The sequence below is a fragment of the Salarias fasciatus genome, chromosome 1, assembly GCF_902148845.1.
Source record: "Salarias fasciatus chromosome 1, fSalaFa1.1, whole genome shotgun sequence".
In the NCBI taxonomy this organism is placed as follows: Eukaryota; Metazoa; Chordata; class Actinopteri; order Blenniiformes; family Blenniidae; genus Salarias; species Salarias fasciatus.
Window position 1 is genome coordinate 29,577,212 of NC_043745.1, and position 15,089 is coordinate 29,592,300.

The following is a 15,089-nucleotide window of genomic DNA, read 5'->3' on the forward strand; positions in this document are numbered from 1 at the left end:
CTAAGAAGTCATGAAAGCACCAATGATTTTCTCATTGAATTGATGAAGCACAAACAAGACCAACATTAGAAAAATCATTGTTTCTGTCTCTAAACTGACTTTCTGTATCCCCAGGGAGCAGTTTTTGGATCTGACAAACGGACGCTACATTCTCGGCATTGTATTTTGTTGCCTCTTTGCCGTTGACTGTTGACTGAGCGTTTACAGATCCTTGCCCGTTTTTCTTCAGTTTAGCATCAAGCATCAGACTAACTGCTACAGACAACACCAGGCCAATGGGTTCCCTCCTGAGCAAGAACAAGAATGAGAGGCACACTTTGTCAACAGACGACATGATTCTGTTGCTTGACCAGATGGAGGACAGTGTTGCCACTTGCTGCAACTCTCAATGTAGAGCGCTCAGAGTTATGTGGAATACCTTTAGAACGGGCCAAGGCGAGTGCTTGGTATCTCCGTCTACAGGATTCACCTGGAAGGTTTGGCTTTGGGCCTTCCCCTGAATGGGTCTGTGAGGTTGAGGGGTTTGCTGGGGTCACACTGTACATCATGTAGATTTGACTGCTCTGAAATTAATTCAAGGATGTCTTCTGAGAATAAAAAACAGCTTGAAGTATTGACAAAGGGATAGAAAATCTTTTGATCTCGGGAAGTTCCCCTGCTGTTCTGGTTATTAATGGGAGCTGCCACTGGTGGCTGTTCTCCATTTGGGTCAAGCTGGAATATCAGACTGTAGTATGGAAGATACGTCTTTATTTTCCTCTTCATCCTCTTCCGCAGACTCACTTTCATGCTCTGGTCCTTCTGCTTGGAAAAGAAAATAACAACACCAAACATTTGAATGTGATAATTATACATCCAGTTGCTTTCTCATACACAAATCTGCACAGACACATGCAGGCATAGTCATATGTTTCATCCATTCTGACTATGGTCTGACCTTCGAACTGCTTTTCAACGAATGAAACAACAGAATTCTACCATACAAACAAATTTTTGTTTAAAAATAAAAGACCATGTTTAAACTCTTTACACATTTGTGCATCCCCACATACTTTCAGCCATTTTTTCATACTGTACAATGAAAAAGTAGTTTCAAGCCTCCCCCCTGCTGTCACGGTGTCACTTAAAGTTTTGCTTCCTGAAATGTCCAAATCCTGTACCAAATTCAAATCCTGATTTTCTTTGGCAGAAACATATTCTATGACGTTTTAAAGAGAGGTAAGGCTTAGGGGAGAGTGTCAGGGCCAGAGATGAAGGCATGATACTCCTGAAACCCTCTCCCACTCAACAGTGGGAGGAGGAACCTGTTTAGTTCTTTAAAGAGTCACGATGTGGAATAACAAGCTGTCTCCTGTTGCTATTTTATATGTCGCATTGAGATCTTATTATTCTGAGAGGCAAATGGACAGGCTGACCATACATTTTTTTTGGGTTTATATATTTTAGCAGTTTGCTGGCTTTGTGTGCTTTATGTTTTCTCCCACACTGACATCTGAACAGCGAGCAGCAGTGCTGACTGCTGTCAGCGGCGCCACGGTTATACTTGTAGCATCATAAAATCACAGAAGTCTAAACAGTGACTTTGTGTCTGCGCTGCGCATTTTTCTGCTGACTGACATTGTCAGGGTAGTTATCCGGGCCTATGATGAGACCGACGAGGAACCAACACAGATTTACCCAAGCAGTAACTCACAGTGTCTGTTTAGAAAGCATCGGGATCAACAGTCTTATGTAATGACTTAGAAAGGTGAAGATAAAGGATGTCATTCTGCAGACAGCAGTGTCAGATCAGAGGAGCAGGAAAACACATTAGGAATGGACAATCATTCACTCTGTGGCTTGGAGGACTGAGATGTTTCACGGCATATATTTCCCTGGTAGGAATATGTTTTATCCTCCATGTTTTTTAGATTCTAGTCACAGTTAAACTACTTTTAAAACAAAACAAAGGATTAGAGAGTAAATTGTTGTTCATTTTCTCTCTAAAAATTGAAGTTTGTCACAACTTTCACCCTTCCATGATTATTTTTTTTATAATTAATGACATTTGCAATAACAGAGATGAGTACCAAGCAGATATATATTAATATATGTTGATAAGATATGAGTTTAGTTTTGAGGTATTCCATGTTAGAGTCCCTCACTCTGCTGACATGCAGCCATTGTTTGCTGCAACCAGCAGCACTGATTTGACTGAGCTGGACGGACATGAAATCGTGCTTCACTCTAATGTGAGGCGACAGTGTTTATCGTACTGTTGATAATTCTCACTAACTGATCCATAGCCTTGCTTGTCAGCAAACATTAATCAAACAGCGAGACGTACAAACAGCTTCAGCAAAATGATTAAAGGTTTTACAGAAAAAGAACAATGTGTAGAATGAGTGTATGCTTCTGTGTGTCCCGAGTTTTGATCGGAGGAATTGACATTTGAATTTGCTCTTGAAGTGATCAGTGGTTGTAAAACCACCACTTAACATTAAATGGAGAATATGCAGGTTTTATTTAATGCTTTAACGTGAAGGGCAGAATGAGGGGAATACCTGTCAGTGTGATACACTACATTACAACACCTACCACTGTGCCATCCATCCATCCATCCATCCATCCATCCTTAGTCCTGTGCAGGGTCGTGGGGCACTGAAGCAGGGCAGGCTCCACATTGGACCAACATAAAGACAGAAACAACACATTCAGACCTAGGGGCAATTTGAGGATCTCTATTTAACCTGATATGCATGTTTTTGAACTTTGGGAGGAATCCGGAGGTCCTGGAGGGAACGGCTGGTATTTCAAATTTTACCTTCTTGCTATGAAGCCAGTGCACTAACCACTGTGCCATCGTACGGCGTTTATTAGCTACCATGTACCAGAAACATCGCTTTTCGGACCACATGTCTCCATAAAAACTGTGAGGTCCGATGACGCTGTGGCTGTTCTAACCGATCATGCTGCACAATTGTGATGAATCCTTAATCAAAGATTTCACTTATAAATAACATTTTACCACTGGAGTAATCTCAACAGTTGATTCGCAACGTTCAACCACACACACTGGCCACAGCTTCATGGTGTTTTTAATTCAGAATTAGTTGATTCCAAATTACATATATTAGTTTTGTGTTTACATGAGAAAAATGAAGGATTAAATCCACCTTCATGCTGGGTGTTGAGCAGCGTTCTGATTGGACACGGGACGACGTGATGTACTCCCATCTACTGGGAGTAAACAGGCCCCGGTGCCGGCGGTTTTTGTCTCTTTCTCCCTCGATTAACTTTGATGCTACAGCTTTATAAACATACGCATTTTTAAACGCCCGTCCACCCACTCTTTTCATTATATACATTTCTTCAAACGCTTCCGTACGAGTCGAACGCTTGCTGCAGGGGAGCCATCTTGGAATATTGCTTCATCGCACGGGAACAAATATGCACAGAAAAACCAGAATAAAGTCATGTCGATTTGATATCCCCAATGAGAATAAACCAGCTGGTTTATCTGGAATTAAACTTGACTCACGGATAAAGATTTCAGGTGCTTGGTCATTTTAAGGTGGAATTAACTTTTATGAGGAATTAAAGAGGAGCGGCTGACCACCGCACAGCCACGATCCAGAAACCAATGCCAGATCTGTGACAGCATCCCTAAGTGCATTTTAAGCTTTTTGTCATGTAGTCTTTGGTTTCTGGTGACAGATAAGCAGAGGTAGATGCTTAAAAAAAAAAAAAAAAAAAAAGCCTGTGACTATTTTCACCTCACTAGTTTAAATACCGATTCTTCTCCCTCTAACTTGTCACAGAAAAGAAGAGCTTTCTAACCCACTTGCTCGTGTTTTGTAATATTCAATAATTCAACGAGAAGCTTCCCATCACAGTACTTTGAAGTGCTCTAACTGCAGCCACTTACCTGTCATTTAGCGCGGGGAAAATAGCATAAACATCTTAACTTCTGCAGCCCAGCTCGCTGTGGTTGCAACATGCAAATCGTGACACAGTTCATTCAAAATAAACACACCTGAAAGCAAGTGAAAGATCTGTACAGTGCAGCCGGCAAACCATTCTGTAATTTGGGGAGTGCAAATTGTTTGTAAAGGGGGGGGAAAAAAAAAATCCAGCTTTCTGTTCATTCTTGACTCGCCATGTCGATACATAAAATTACAGAATCACTGGAAAATCTGTTCCACTTACCAAACAATTACTCTGTCAGTATTAATCCACTATAGGCCTGCGCTGAACGGAACTTACAAAAATAATGGCTGCTTTATCTTGTTTCAGCTTTTCACACAGAACAATAAAAGTAAAGAAAAAGTCATTTTGTGATAGACGCCACGGAGACAGAGGGGAGCGGGGAATGAGGGTGTGACTCTTTGTACGGAACAGGCTATAAAAATCTCTCCAGCCCTGCTCAGACGTCAGGCGAGGCGCCGATAGCTGAAATGCATCGTGACAAAAACAGGCCATTTATAGCGGAGACAGAAGCAGTAAAAACCTTTAATGTAATTGTGTAATTTGAGCAAGATTCTTAAAATAAGCCTGCAAAGACTGATAAGTTAAACTAAGGCCCTACATGTACATGTGATCTGAAGCATCAGAGTGCTGGATGTTGATTTTCATGCAAACAAAAGGCACATGGTGTTCGTGTGTGTTATTAGTCAAAGCTAAAAGCATAAATGTATGTTGAGTGTGTGGGAGTACATATACCTGTCATCCCTCTGGTGTTTCTCTCACATGCACTTGTTTTTTTCTGAACCTGTTTTTTTCTGATAACTAGCAGCTGAAGTGTAATTAAGATGTTGTAGCTCGCCAACACATGGCGGCCTCACCTCATTTTCTGCCTTCCTCTCTATTTTTCTCTGTCCAGGAGCATATGGAGTGGTGCTTAAGTGCAGACACAAGGTAAGAAAGCTTTTCTCCTTGCTGCTGCTTTCCTTTGGATTAAATTAATCCTGGCTTGACTCGTTATGATGTGCGGTCTTGGTATTACGGGGTATTTTTTTCTGAGGTCTGGGGTCACCTATCAGACGACGTTGAGGAATGAAATGTACCTGTGAAGAAGCTGCAACAAAGATGTGCAATATTTTGATTCTGATGAACTTGTTGTTGTACTTTCGAATTCCAGAATCGCAACGGCAACAAAACAAAAGTGCACGCTGTTTAAACTGCTGCCTTTCTTAAAGTTACAGTTCCATTTGAATGGTTTCATCACTTCATATTGTTTCATGTTTGCTATGGTGCTATGGTTCTACAACCAGGATTTCACATGTAATGCAGAATATAATGAATGCACTCTGAATCCTGTCTGCCGCACTGTTTGTCTCCAGACAAACGGCAAAAACGTTTCAAAAAATCTGTTAAGCTGCGTGATCCCTGCAACCTTCAGTGTACATGTTTTCACAAACGCAAGCATATATTAAGGAATTTATGCAAACATAGAAAGAGGCAGCATCTTACTGACACATAATAATGACACATAATGACACATAAATCAAAAAGCTCGGTTGGTTTTGCTCCTAGAGTCGTATGTTTTGAGCACAGTTTTCTGCCTATAATTCAGCTTATCATGAATGCACAACAGATAGCCGTGTGCTTGCTTCTGAATAGGATCTTGAGCCTCCTGATATTAAAGAAACTCAACTACCTGCAGCAGGTTCACCTGCTGGAGCCACGTGGGTAGATGATCAAACTTTGCAGGGAGTTACAAACAGTGTAAAAGCTGGATGCAGTAACACCTGAGTCCTGGGGATAAAATTACACTTCTTATTTGTAGTCATCCATCAAGAAGTCAGCAGGTTTTACTTTCAATGGGTCTTTTGTCACATACCTGAAATGAATAGTTCATCGTATACTTAGTACACTCTGACATGGTATTTCACAGCATCAAATGTGTCATTAAGCTGCTACTCTCGTGGTTTTCCCTGGCGATGGTTGTGAGCTACAGTGGCTGAATGAGACTAAAGGGGTCTTATCCTCCTTCATGCACACTATTTTTATCTGCAATCTTATAATTGTACATTTATCAAGCCATAGTTATTTAAGAGGCTGCGCTCAGAGAAATAGGTTTCTAAAGATGAAATTAGTCAAATTACGTGCAGGAAGCTCTGCAGTGGTGGTTGTGAAGACAAGTGTCTTTGATGCCGTCTGCTTTCAGTTGAACAGAGCTATTTACTTCCAGTGATTGATTGTAGTCAGACTTCAAAGTTTTCAATTTCTCAAAAAAGTGCATCAGCAGGTTTAACTTTTTTTTTAATCATGTTAACATTTTTTTCTTGTCAAACTGCCTTCTTTAAGGTGTTTCAATTCACTTCTCTTTCCTTTATATGTATATATATACATATATATATATATATATATATATTTATATGTTGTAACTCACACAATCCTGTAAATTTGGTGCTAATATTGCATAAGCACATTTGTGTCTGTCACTATGCAAAGATTATCAGTAATTTATTAGTTTGAACTTTAAATAACTGGGAAAACTTTGTTGGCATTAAAAATCTATTCTACAGGTTTTCTGGTCAAAATCAGCAAAAATTTGCTAATTTGTCGGGGATCGCGGTGAACCTAAAACCGCAATCGCACTGAGGTGAAGAGAGTAAGTAGTGGTACAAAGAACATAAACCAGGAGCAGAGTCACAGAGTCCAGTAAGGCAGGTACACAGGTGCACAAACAGAGGAATCCAACAACACAATCCAGAAGGTGTAGTCAGGCAGGAACCACTAGAGTCCAAAAATCCAAAAGGCCAAAAGCCACAGGAGACACAGACAAGGCAGGAGAGCCAAAATAAAACAGGAAATGACAGAACAGTGAGAGACACAAGCATGACTGTGACACAGAAGGAGATCTGATTTAACAAAAATATGTGCCACAGCAACCACTTTACACTTTCTAGTCTTAGACATTTCCCTCTGATGAGTATGCACTTAAATATCTTCCTCCTGCTGCTGTTATTGTTGCCTTGTTGTGTGTTGCAAAGGGCATTCAATAATATGCATCGTTTCTTTTATATATCAATCTGAAATCTGACTGAATCTTAAAATACTATAAATAATGACCATTACAGCAACTTCAGGTTCACTATCTAAAACCCACACTAACTTACAATTTAATTTTTTTAATATTGAAAAAAGTCAACTACAGACAAAATTGACCTGCAGCTAAACTTTTTTTTTTTTTTCAGTAAACTTCACACAGATATGTTTTTTGTATTGACAAGATTCTGGATAGAAGGCAAGGTTTGCATTTGGAAAGTTTTCCCTTTAAAAAGGTTTCTGCTGCACAGGTATTTTGAAATATCTTGGAAGTTGAATGATGTGAACATTTCCCTATATACTCAAAAAAACAAAAATTGCAGTACCTGTAATTCTGTGTTTATACATGCATAATGATTTCATTAATCAGTTCTACCATTCTATGTGCATATTCCGGTTAACTGATGGCAATTATCTTCATTTTGCTGTCAAAAAGCCAAATGAAGTCTGCACTGAGCAGTGAATCTTTTCGGGGTGATAAAACACTGTCAGCGTCACACTTAATAGCGGATTATAATTTCAGCGGCGCTGGGAACTCACTCTCATGCAGTCATACGGCACAGACCTACATGGAGACTCCATCATCACAGCGTGATCCGAATGTTCTGTGAGAAACACGGGTCCATCACGGGGTCTCCAGTGGCGGCTGCTCAGAAACAATTTAAATTCATGCCATTAACGTACTTGGTATGCATGAAAGTAGCACACGGCCTGCTGGTGTGACTCATCCGGCAGCGTCTGACATACGTGGCGTGCTCGCTTCCCGGCTCATGTTTCACTGCTCTATTGTCCTCCGCATGCTGTTTCTCTGTGGTGTGTTTGTCAAATGGAGGCAATATTCTCAAACTACAGTGCTCAGAGTTACAAATCATTAAGTTGCTCTGGGATATTCTTTTTAGCCTAACTTAGCACAAAAGCTTGTTTACTCTGCGTGTGTGTGTGTGTGCATTCTTTTGGGCTATTAGAGAAAAGTTCAGTGTGAAACTGCTGATGAAGTGCTTTTTTTTCTTACATTTTCATCAGAGCGTGATAAACATAAAGGAATGCTAAAATCGCAGTCTGCGGGATGAATTTACGGGACTGACTGCTGTGACGAGTCGATACACATGGATGGAACCTGTGTCCAAAAACACCTTCGCGTTCAGTCCTTTTGTGACGTATGATGATGATAAACCTGTATCCCACCTTGATCCAACACCAGAATGGGGTTAATGGCAGATTACTGCAATTATTACAAGCACCTTCACTCACAGAGTGACATTAATGGGCATTTCAATCTCAGTGAGAAAGACAGCGACAGCACCGCTGACCCTTTTATGATCATTTGTTTGGGAGAAAGGCAAATTAATTGATCTAAGGGTTTTCGACCTCAGGTCTGGGTGTCACAGTTGCTGCTCTGCAGCACTGCAGGCGCAACTCAGATCTACCCGACTTGTGCATGACTCTCATTGGATTGCAGATTTTTGCTGGGATTCAAGCGCCAATTCCGCTCTTAAAACATGAAGATAGGTTGTATTGGAACCCATTCAAAAATGCCCATTTTCAGAGTGCAAATAAACATATAAAGGTCCCACTTTCAGAACATGTTTGGTCTCTACAACCCTGTTGGCTTTACCAGACTCTGATTTCACATAGATCATCTCTTTATTTTATTTTACCAGTTAAAGTTTTGCATAAATCGTCCTCTCACAGCGCCTCCTCTGGCCACGTGAGGCAGTCACATGACAGGCTGGACCAATCACATTTACATCCGATTTCAAATGTTCAATATGGAGACGTCCTGCTGGACTCACTGAAATCTTCAGAACAGCATTTCGGAACGCTAAGGGTGACGTGACGAAAGGTCCATCCATTGTATTTACGTACCATCTTTGGGCGTATCACTGTGATCATTATGTTGGGAACGAAAAGGAACATTCTCAAGTCCACTGAGAAAAATTCTGCGCTGGGTTGAAGATGTCGAATTGCTTAACGCGTAATTTTTTTCACTATTTTATATTAATACCTTGAGGTCCAAACTTAGTTTTAGTCTATTCTGGTATCGATCTGTACTTCTATTTGTTCATACATGGCTGTAACGACCTGATGGAGAGTTATTAGAATACCATTCTCTGCGTGCAGCCTTTACTGGGTGTGTTTTAACGCCGGTTTGTGTTGAGGATAAATCGGGAGTTGTGAAATTGGGCGCCATCGATAAAAATAGCTTGACTTGAGTCATACTCACAAATTGCCAGTCGACATTACATGACTGAAGCCAGAAATATAAGTGATTATTTTGTCTCATAGATGTATGGCAGCTCAGAAAGCCAACAAACAACACAATAAAAAAAAACAAAAATCATGCATTCATTTTACTTGATTTCCTTTAGTACTTTAATATTATCTTACATTATTGTTTAGTTCATTATGAAAGATTTTCTGCTCATAACTAGTGTTATTTCTGTTTCTTCTTTTTTATCTCTTACTTTCAGTTTAATCATCATAACATTTTTTTTCTTGTCAAGCTGCCTTCTTTAAGATGTTCAATTCACCTCTTTTTTTCCTCAGTCAGAATAATAATCCTCAGTTTACCTTTAAGCACCTTTTTCTCCATTCTTTTCTTCTAATTTCTGTTTCCATGCCCTTCCTTGTTTTGTCTCGTGCTGTAGCGTCCTGTGGAGCATTTCAAATCAAACCTGTCTCATTAAAAAAGTGCTTTATGAATAACATTCGATTGATTAAACATATTTTCAGTATTCAGTGAAGTCTTACAGTACTGCTTATAATCACTCGCTTGCAGTTGAAACTGCATCAAGCGATATTATCCTGTATTTTTAATCCAAAATTACTCGAATTTTGATTAAATAAATCATCTTGCATGAGCATCCTCCAGCCATATCAAACTATTATTGCTGCAAAGATCACCGGCCGTCAATCAAAAGATGACCCTTCAGGTTAAAGAAATGGAGAATGTGTCAAAACGTTTTCAGCAGTGCTCAAACCTGCCTCGCTCATTCCAAAGGTGGCCAGTTGGTCTCTTTACAGGCACTTCAGTGGTTTGAGGTAGAAACGGGCAGGAGGCGGCTTTGTGTCAGCTCTAGTCTGCTGACAAACGAAAAAAGCAGACATCAGAGCCGTAAATATTTGTAGAATCTGTAAATTCATGGGTCAGCTCCTTTAATGGCTCACATGAACACACTGAAAAAGCAGTGAGGGATGCTTTGTTCAACATGACTGTCATGGAAAAGCAACTTGAAGCCTCTTCACATTGTAGCGTCGATACTGACGAAATAAATGAGCGGTTTGGAATTTCACAAGTCCGACTTTATTTCAGGAACTCAAACACGACACAATGTCAGCATCTTCCGATGTACCTCTGTCAAACTGCCTTGAAGATGAACGTGATTAACAAAATAAAGCAGTCTGGAAACACTACGGCAGGGAAAAAGCTCTATATAGGCGAAAACCATTTCCCAGTTGTTTTTTTCAAGTAATTTTTTTTTTACTATTGATATTTGAAGAGAGATTATTTTCGACATTATGAAGCATGTTGAGTAACCTCTGAGAAGTCTATCTAAGTTCTTGTCATTGCCCAAGAAAGATGTAATTTGGTTATACAACTGTTTTTTTTATCCATACAGAATGAATGGAGTAAGTTTGTGTTTGATCTTTGGGAAAATTACATATACCTTTTCAGGAACACTTTGGCCCAAGTTTCCTTTATTTTGTTCAGAAATCAGCATATGCTCACTCAGCTACTATTTCTTGATAACCTGAGAATTAAGGGGACAATTATACAATTTCCAAAGTTGAGCGTGGGGAGAGAAATGATTCATCTGTGGGGACGAAGCAGCATGTTCTGTTACAAAATTACATTTTTAGTCCGATTTCATATCCCTCCTTCTGTCAGCACATTTGAGCATAATCTATTTGTGAAAAACACCTAACGTCACACACAGAGTGAGAAAGGACTCCTGTAGGAGGAGTGACAGTTGCAGCAGGAACGAGACAAGAGAACTGACTTCATTGTAATTCAATTCTAGTCCATTAGTTCACCGGTTTATGTGAATATGAAGCATGTCCACAATCATCCGTTGCTGTTTTTTGACAGCTGTTAAATCTGCTTACAACAGCAGGGAGGGAAGCTAAATGGTTGTCGAATGCAGAAGGTTTGTTTCTGAATTAAGAAGAGGTTGATATATTATGTAGTAGTCTGAGTGCTTGGAGTTTTCCTGTGGTCGCCTCCTCTATACGTTCTCCTTGTCGTGCCATTTGTGCATGTTTCATTCATTGTAGGCCCTATATTTGTCCGAGTTTTTTTCTTCTTCTTCTTCTGTGCAGTGTTTCATAAAATTTTCAAAGCGCCATTAATTATATAGAATGAGTGAAATTCTAAATATGCAGACGCGTGCATACTGGAGCCATCCGCCAAGTGACATGGTAAAGCAGAGCAAGATGCTGCGAGGGGAAGCTGCAGCCCAACAGAAGCAGATAAAAGCTCAAGTAAAGGACATATCAGATGTATTGAAATGCAGAAAGTGACTGACTGCGAGTGAGGAAATTGGCTTTCACATTTCCCTTGTCTGGTCCTCCCAAGATGTCAGTCTGTTGTGTGAGGAAGGCTTAAGTGTTTGTGCTGTGATGAGGCTCTTTGTTTGCTAAAGTTAAGAGCTGCATTTGTGAGACAAATGTTTCCCGTTCAACAGTAGTTCGTAAGTGAAAACAAACACTGAAGCATTGTTTCCTGATTTTTGCCATGAACGTTTTATTTGACGTGTGATTGGCAGAGTTACAGCGGAAACAGAGGAAACGAGGATCCCTTCAGGTTTGATGAGTTACGGCTCCATGTACAGATGGCAAATGATTTTAAGCCCAAATTCAAAATGTGGCTGGAAAGACACAGTATGAACCAAAGTTTTAGTGTCCTGCAGCTCCGTGTCCTGATAAGACTGAGAGAACAACCATGAATGACATCTGAGGAGACAAAAGAGCAGAGACATCTCCCAAACTTTCACAGTGATGCATCATAGAATTGAACGATTCTGTGAAAAATGACGAGGCTGGGAGAAAAACAGTTATTAAATCAGCTATTGCATTCAAATTCTATATGATCTGGAGAATAAAGCAGAGCAGAAAGCTTTTTTTCAACATTGAGTCTGTGCATCTGAGTCACACTGAAGTTGGTTTCCTTCAGTGTAAAGCAAAACAGCTTACTTTATTTCACGATCACAAAACAAGTAAAATTATTTTTCTTCATTTGTAGCCATATTATTTGCCAGCACAAAAAAGCAATAATGATAAAAATGGCATCATGGCATTAATAACATAGCACAATAACAGTTTTTTTTTTAAGATGTTAAGAATACAGCCAATAAGTTTATACCGGAAAACAAAATGTATAAAAGTAGAATAGCGTACTAGTGTTCAACATGACTTCAGTGCAAATCTACAAAAGTGTGTCTTAAGAAGTGATTTAAGGGCAGTTAGTGATGAATGATTGTCTCACATTTAGATTTACTCACCACTGACTCTTGTAATGAAGGATGTCTGTTTGCCGGCCGCTGAGGAGGTTCTGCTGCATGAAGGAAGGACGTCATTCATCCATCGATCTGTTAAACTCACCGAACGCAGCTTCTAAACCCCTCAAACAAAATCGGTATTTTATCTTTTGCAGGTAAGCATGCAATGTGGATGGTTTTAGTGTTTTAAATGCAGTAATATATTTAGAAATATATTATCATTCATAATAATGCATAATAGGTTTATTTTTGTCTCATAACACACAAATTCCTCACAAACCAGGAACCCAAACCTTTACAAAACCAGTGATTAGCAGTGGAAAATGTAAACACAGCTCTTATCCAGGGCATAGCCTGCTTTTTGTCCAGTGTCAACTACAGGATCAGCTCCAGTAACTCAGGACTGGAAGTTCATCGTAGTGTTAAAGAAGCCAGCTGTGTGCAGTATTGATAAATTGGTTATCAGTGATCAACAGAGATCTCATGAGAACCTCCGTCTCCTCCGACCAGTTGTGCTCTGGCAGCTGGAGAGGAGCTTTTTTATTTTTCCTCCCCCAAAAATCCCTAATTCCAATTTATTTTCTGTAAAGCTCTGATGTGTTACAACACTGTCGGTCCTTCCAACTCCACGGTTTCACATCTCATGGTGAACTCAAAGAAACAAACATGGACGGAAGCCCTTTTGCAGCGGATCCTTCTCGTGAAAAAAGGTCCTGATGGACACAAATACTCTTGTTTGCACGTAATGTCTCTCAGGGTGTTATTCACAGTTAATCACCCACAGAGATTCCAGGAAACTGAAAGCACAATCTATTTGTGTAAGCCTGAAAAGCAGCACACTTTATGTAATATCTTAGTAATTGGGGTACAGTGTCTGCCACAGGCGGTTGATTGTTGGTCAGCATTGTTGATCTCCAGGAAGTCCTGGCAGTAACCTTGGCTGACAGTGCTATTCCTGAGAAGGCACATAAATTGTTTAGTTGTCACCTCCGTTTCAGTGGATGTTGATATTGTGTGACGGAACACAATGTCGTACCCTGTTTTCAGAATTCAATGTGGCACCAAGTAGCGGGTATTCAAGTGAAAAACACATGATCTGTAGGAGCCTGAAACATGACGGGAGGGTCACACTCAGGTAGAGCCACAACACGCCTTAACTAATTCCCAGCCAGTAAATATAGCATGTTCATCTCGTCTTGATTTACTTAGTTGTTCGTTATTTTGTCATTCTTCTGCTTTAAACACTTCTGTCTGTCCATGCCAGCCAGGCTTTTCCTTTTCTCACAATTGCTGCGAAGTGACGTGACATGGTTCCTGTTTATGTAACAGAGTGGAGCAGGGGATTCGTTTTCACACCAGGACCCACAGACCCAGACCATGGCATTAGATGCGTTTTAGCATTGCAGCAAGAGAGCAGTTATTTTTACTTTTCTCAGCTGGAAGCAGGGCAAAAGAGACGAGGGTGGCGGAGGAAGAGAGGGAGCGAAGCATCGTGTGTGTGTGCGTGCGTGTGTGTGTGTGTGTGTGTGTGTGTGTGTGTGTGTGTGTGTGTGTGTGTGTGTGTGTGTGTGTGTGTGTGTGTGACAGAGAGGAGGAGATGAAGAGGGAGGCATTGAACACGAACACTATAGCCTACTGACGGTAAATGGGTCACCCTGTTAGGAGTCTCCAGCAGACCTGCACATGTGGCGGAGGCTTCAAGCCGAGAGACGCTAGCATCGGGCTAACGCTCACGCAGCCTCAGGTGATGCTGAACACACTCCAACCAAGGGACGGGATGCATTTTAAAGATGTGCCCCTCCGTATAAATCATGTGTACTTTACAGCGCGGTGTGTGTTTGATGGAACATTTAATTAGCTGTGTGATTCTGTGCCAGCGTTTGTGCAATGTTCTGCCACTTTATGCAAGTGTTGTATTAGCGTATGTGGGTGTGTGTATGGAGGCTTATGTGTTATCTTGAATTTGTGTTTCAGGAGTGACAACAGCAAAACCTACATGTGAGCCAGTGTTTCCTGGTGGCTATACGGTATCTCAATTGGAGCTCAGAGTTATTTTTATTTTAATTATTTGTAATGTCATCAGCGACCCACTTGTTACGGCTTCTCGCGTTGTTCATGGGAGTCTTCAAAAGCATAATATAATAATTATTTCTACTGGAACAATGTAGCCATTTTATGACCAAATCCTTATCCCACAACAAACAAAGTAAGTCTACTCGGTATTCTTGGTTGAAATTAAAAGAACGCTTTTCTTCAGATTGTGCTTTATGGGTTAATTGTTCATTTATTTCTCTATATGCGTTTCCAAATCAACTCTCTGGCTTTTTTTTTTTTTTGTGTCCTTTTAAATAATGTCAACTATCTAATGACTCATGCTGCACTAGAGGGTATTTATTTATCTGCGTCCAGTTGATTCATTTGGTTGAATTGTGAGATCAGTTATCTCCGTGGGGGATCGTGTTGTATGACAGAGAAAATGTGGAAGAAGCTCAACAGAATCAGAGCGGTGAGAAACACACTGCAGACAGAGACGCGGAAGACCCCGTTTCTCAGGAACTG

General features: G+C 40.4%; 1 protein-coding gene across 5 annotated transcripts in view; it reads left to right on the plus strand.

Moving 5' to 3' along the window:
• cdkl5 (cyclin dependent kinase like 5) overlaps nt 1–15,089 on the plus strand; it is a 41,722-nt gene that overhangs the window by 1,879 nt on the left and 24,754 nt on the right. For all 5 annotated transcript variants that reach the window (XM_030103865.1, XM_030104011.1, XM_030104159.1 and 2 more), the window contains exon 2: nt 4,862–4,896. In XM_030103865.1, coding sequence (XP_029959725.1) covers nt 4,862–4,896 — 35 coding nt within the window. The remainder of the gene's footprint in view (nt 1–4,861; nt 4,897–15,089) is intronic.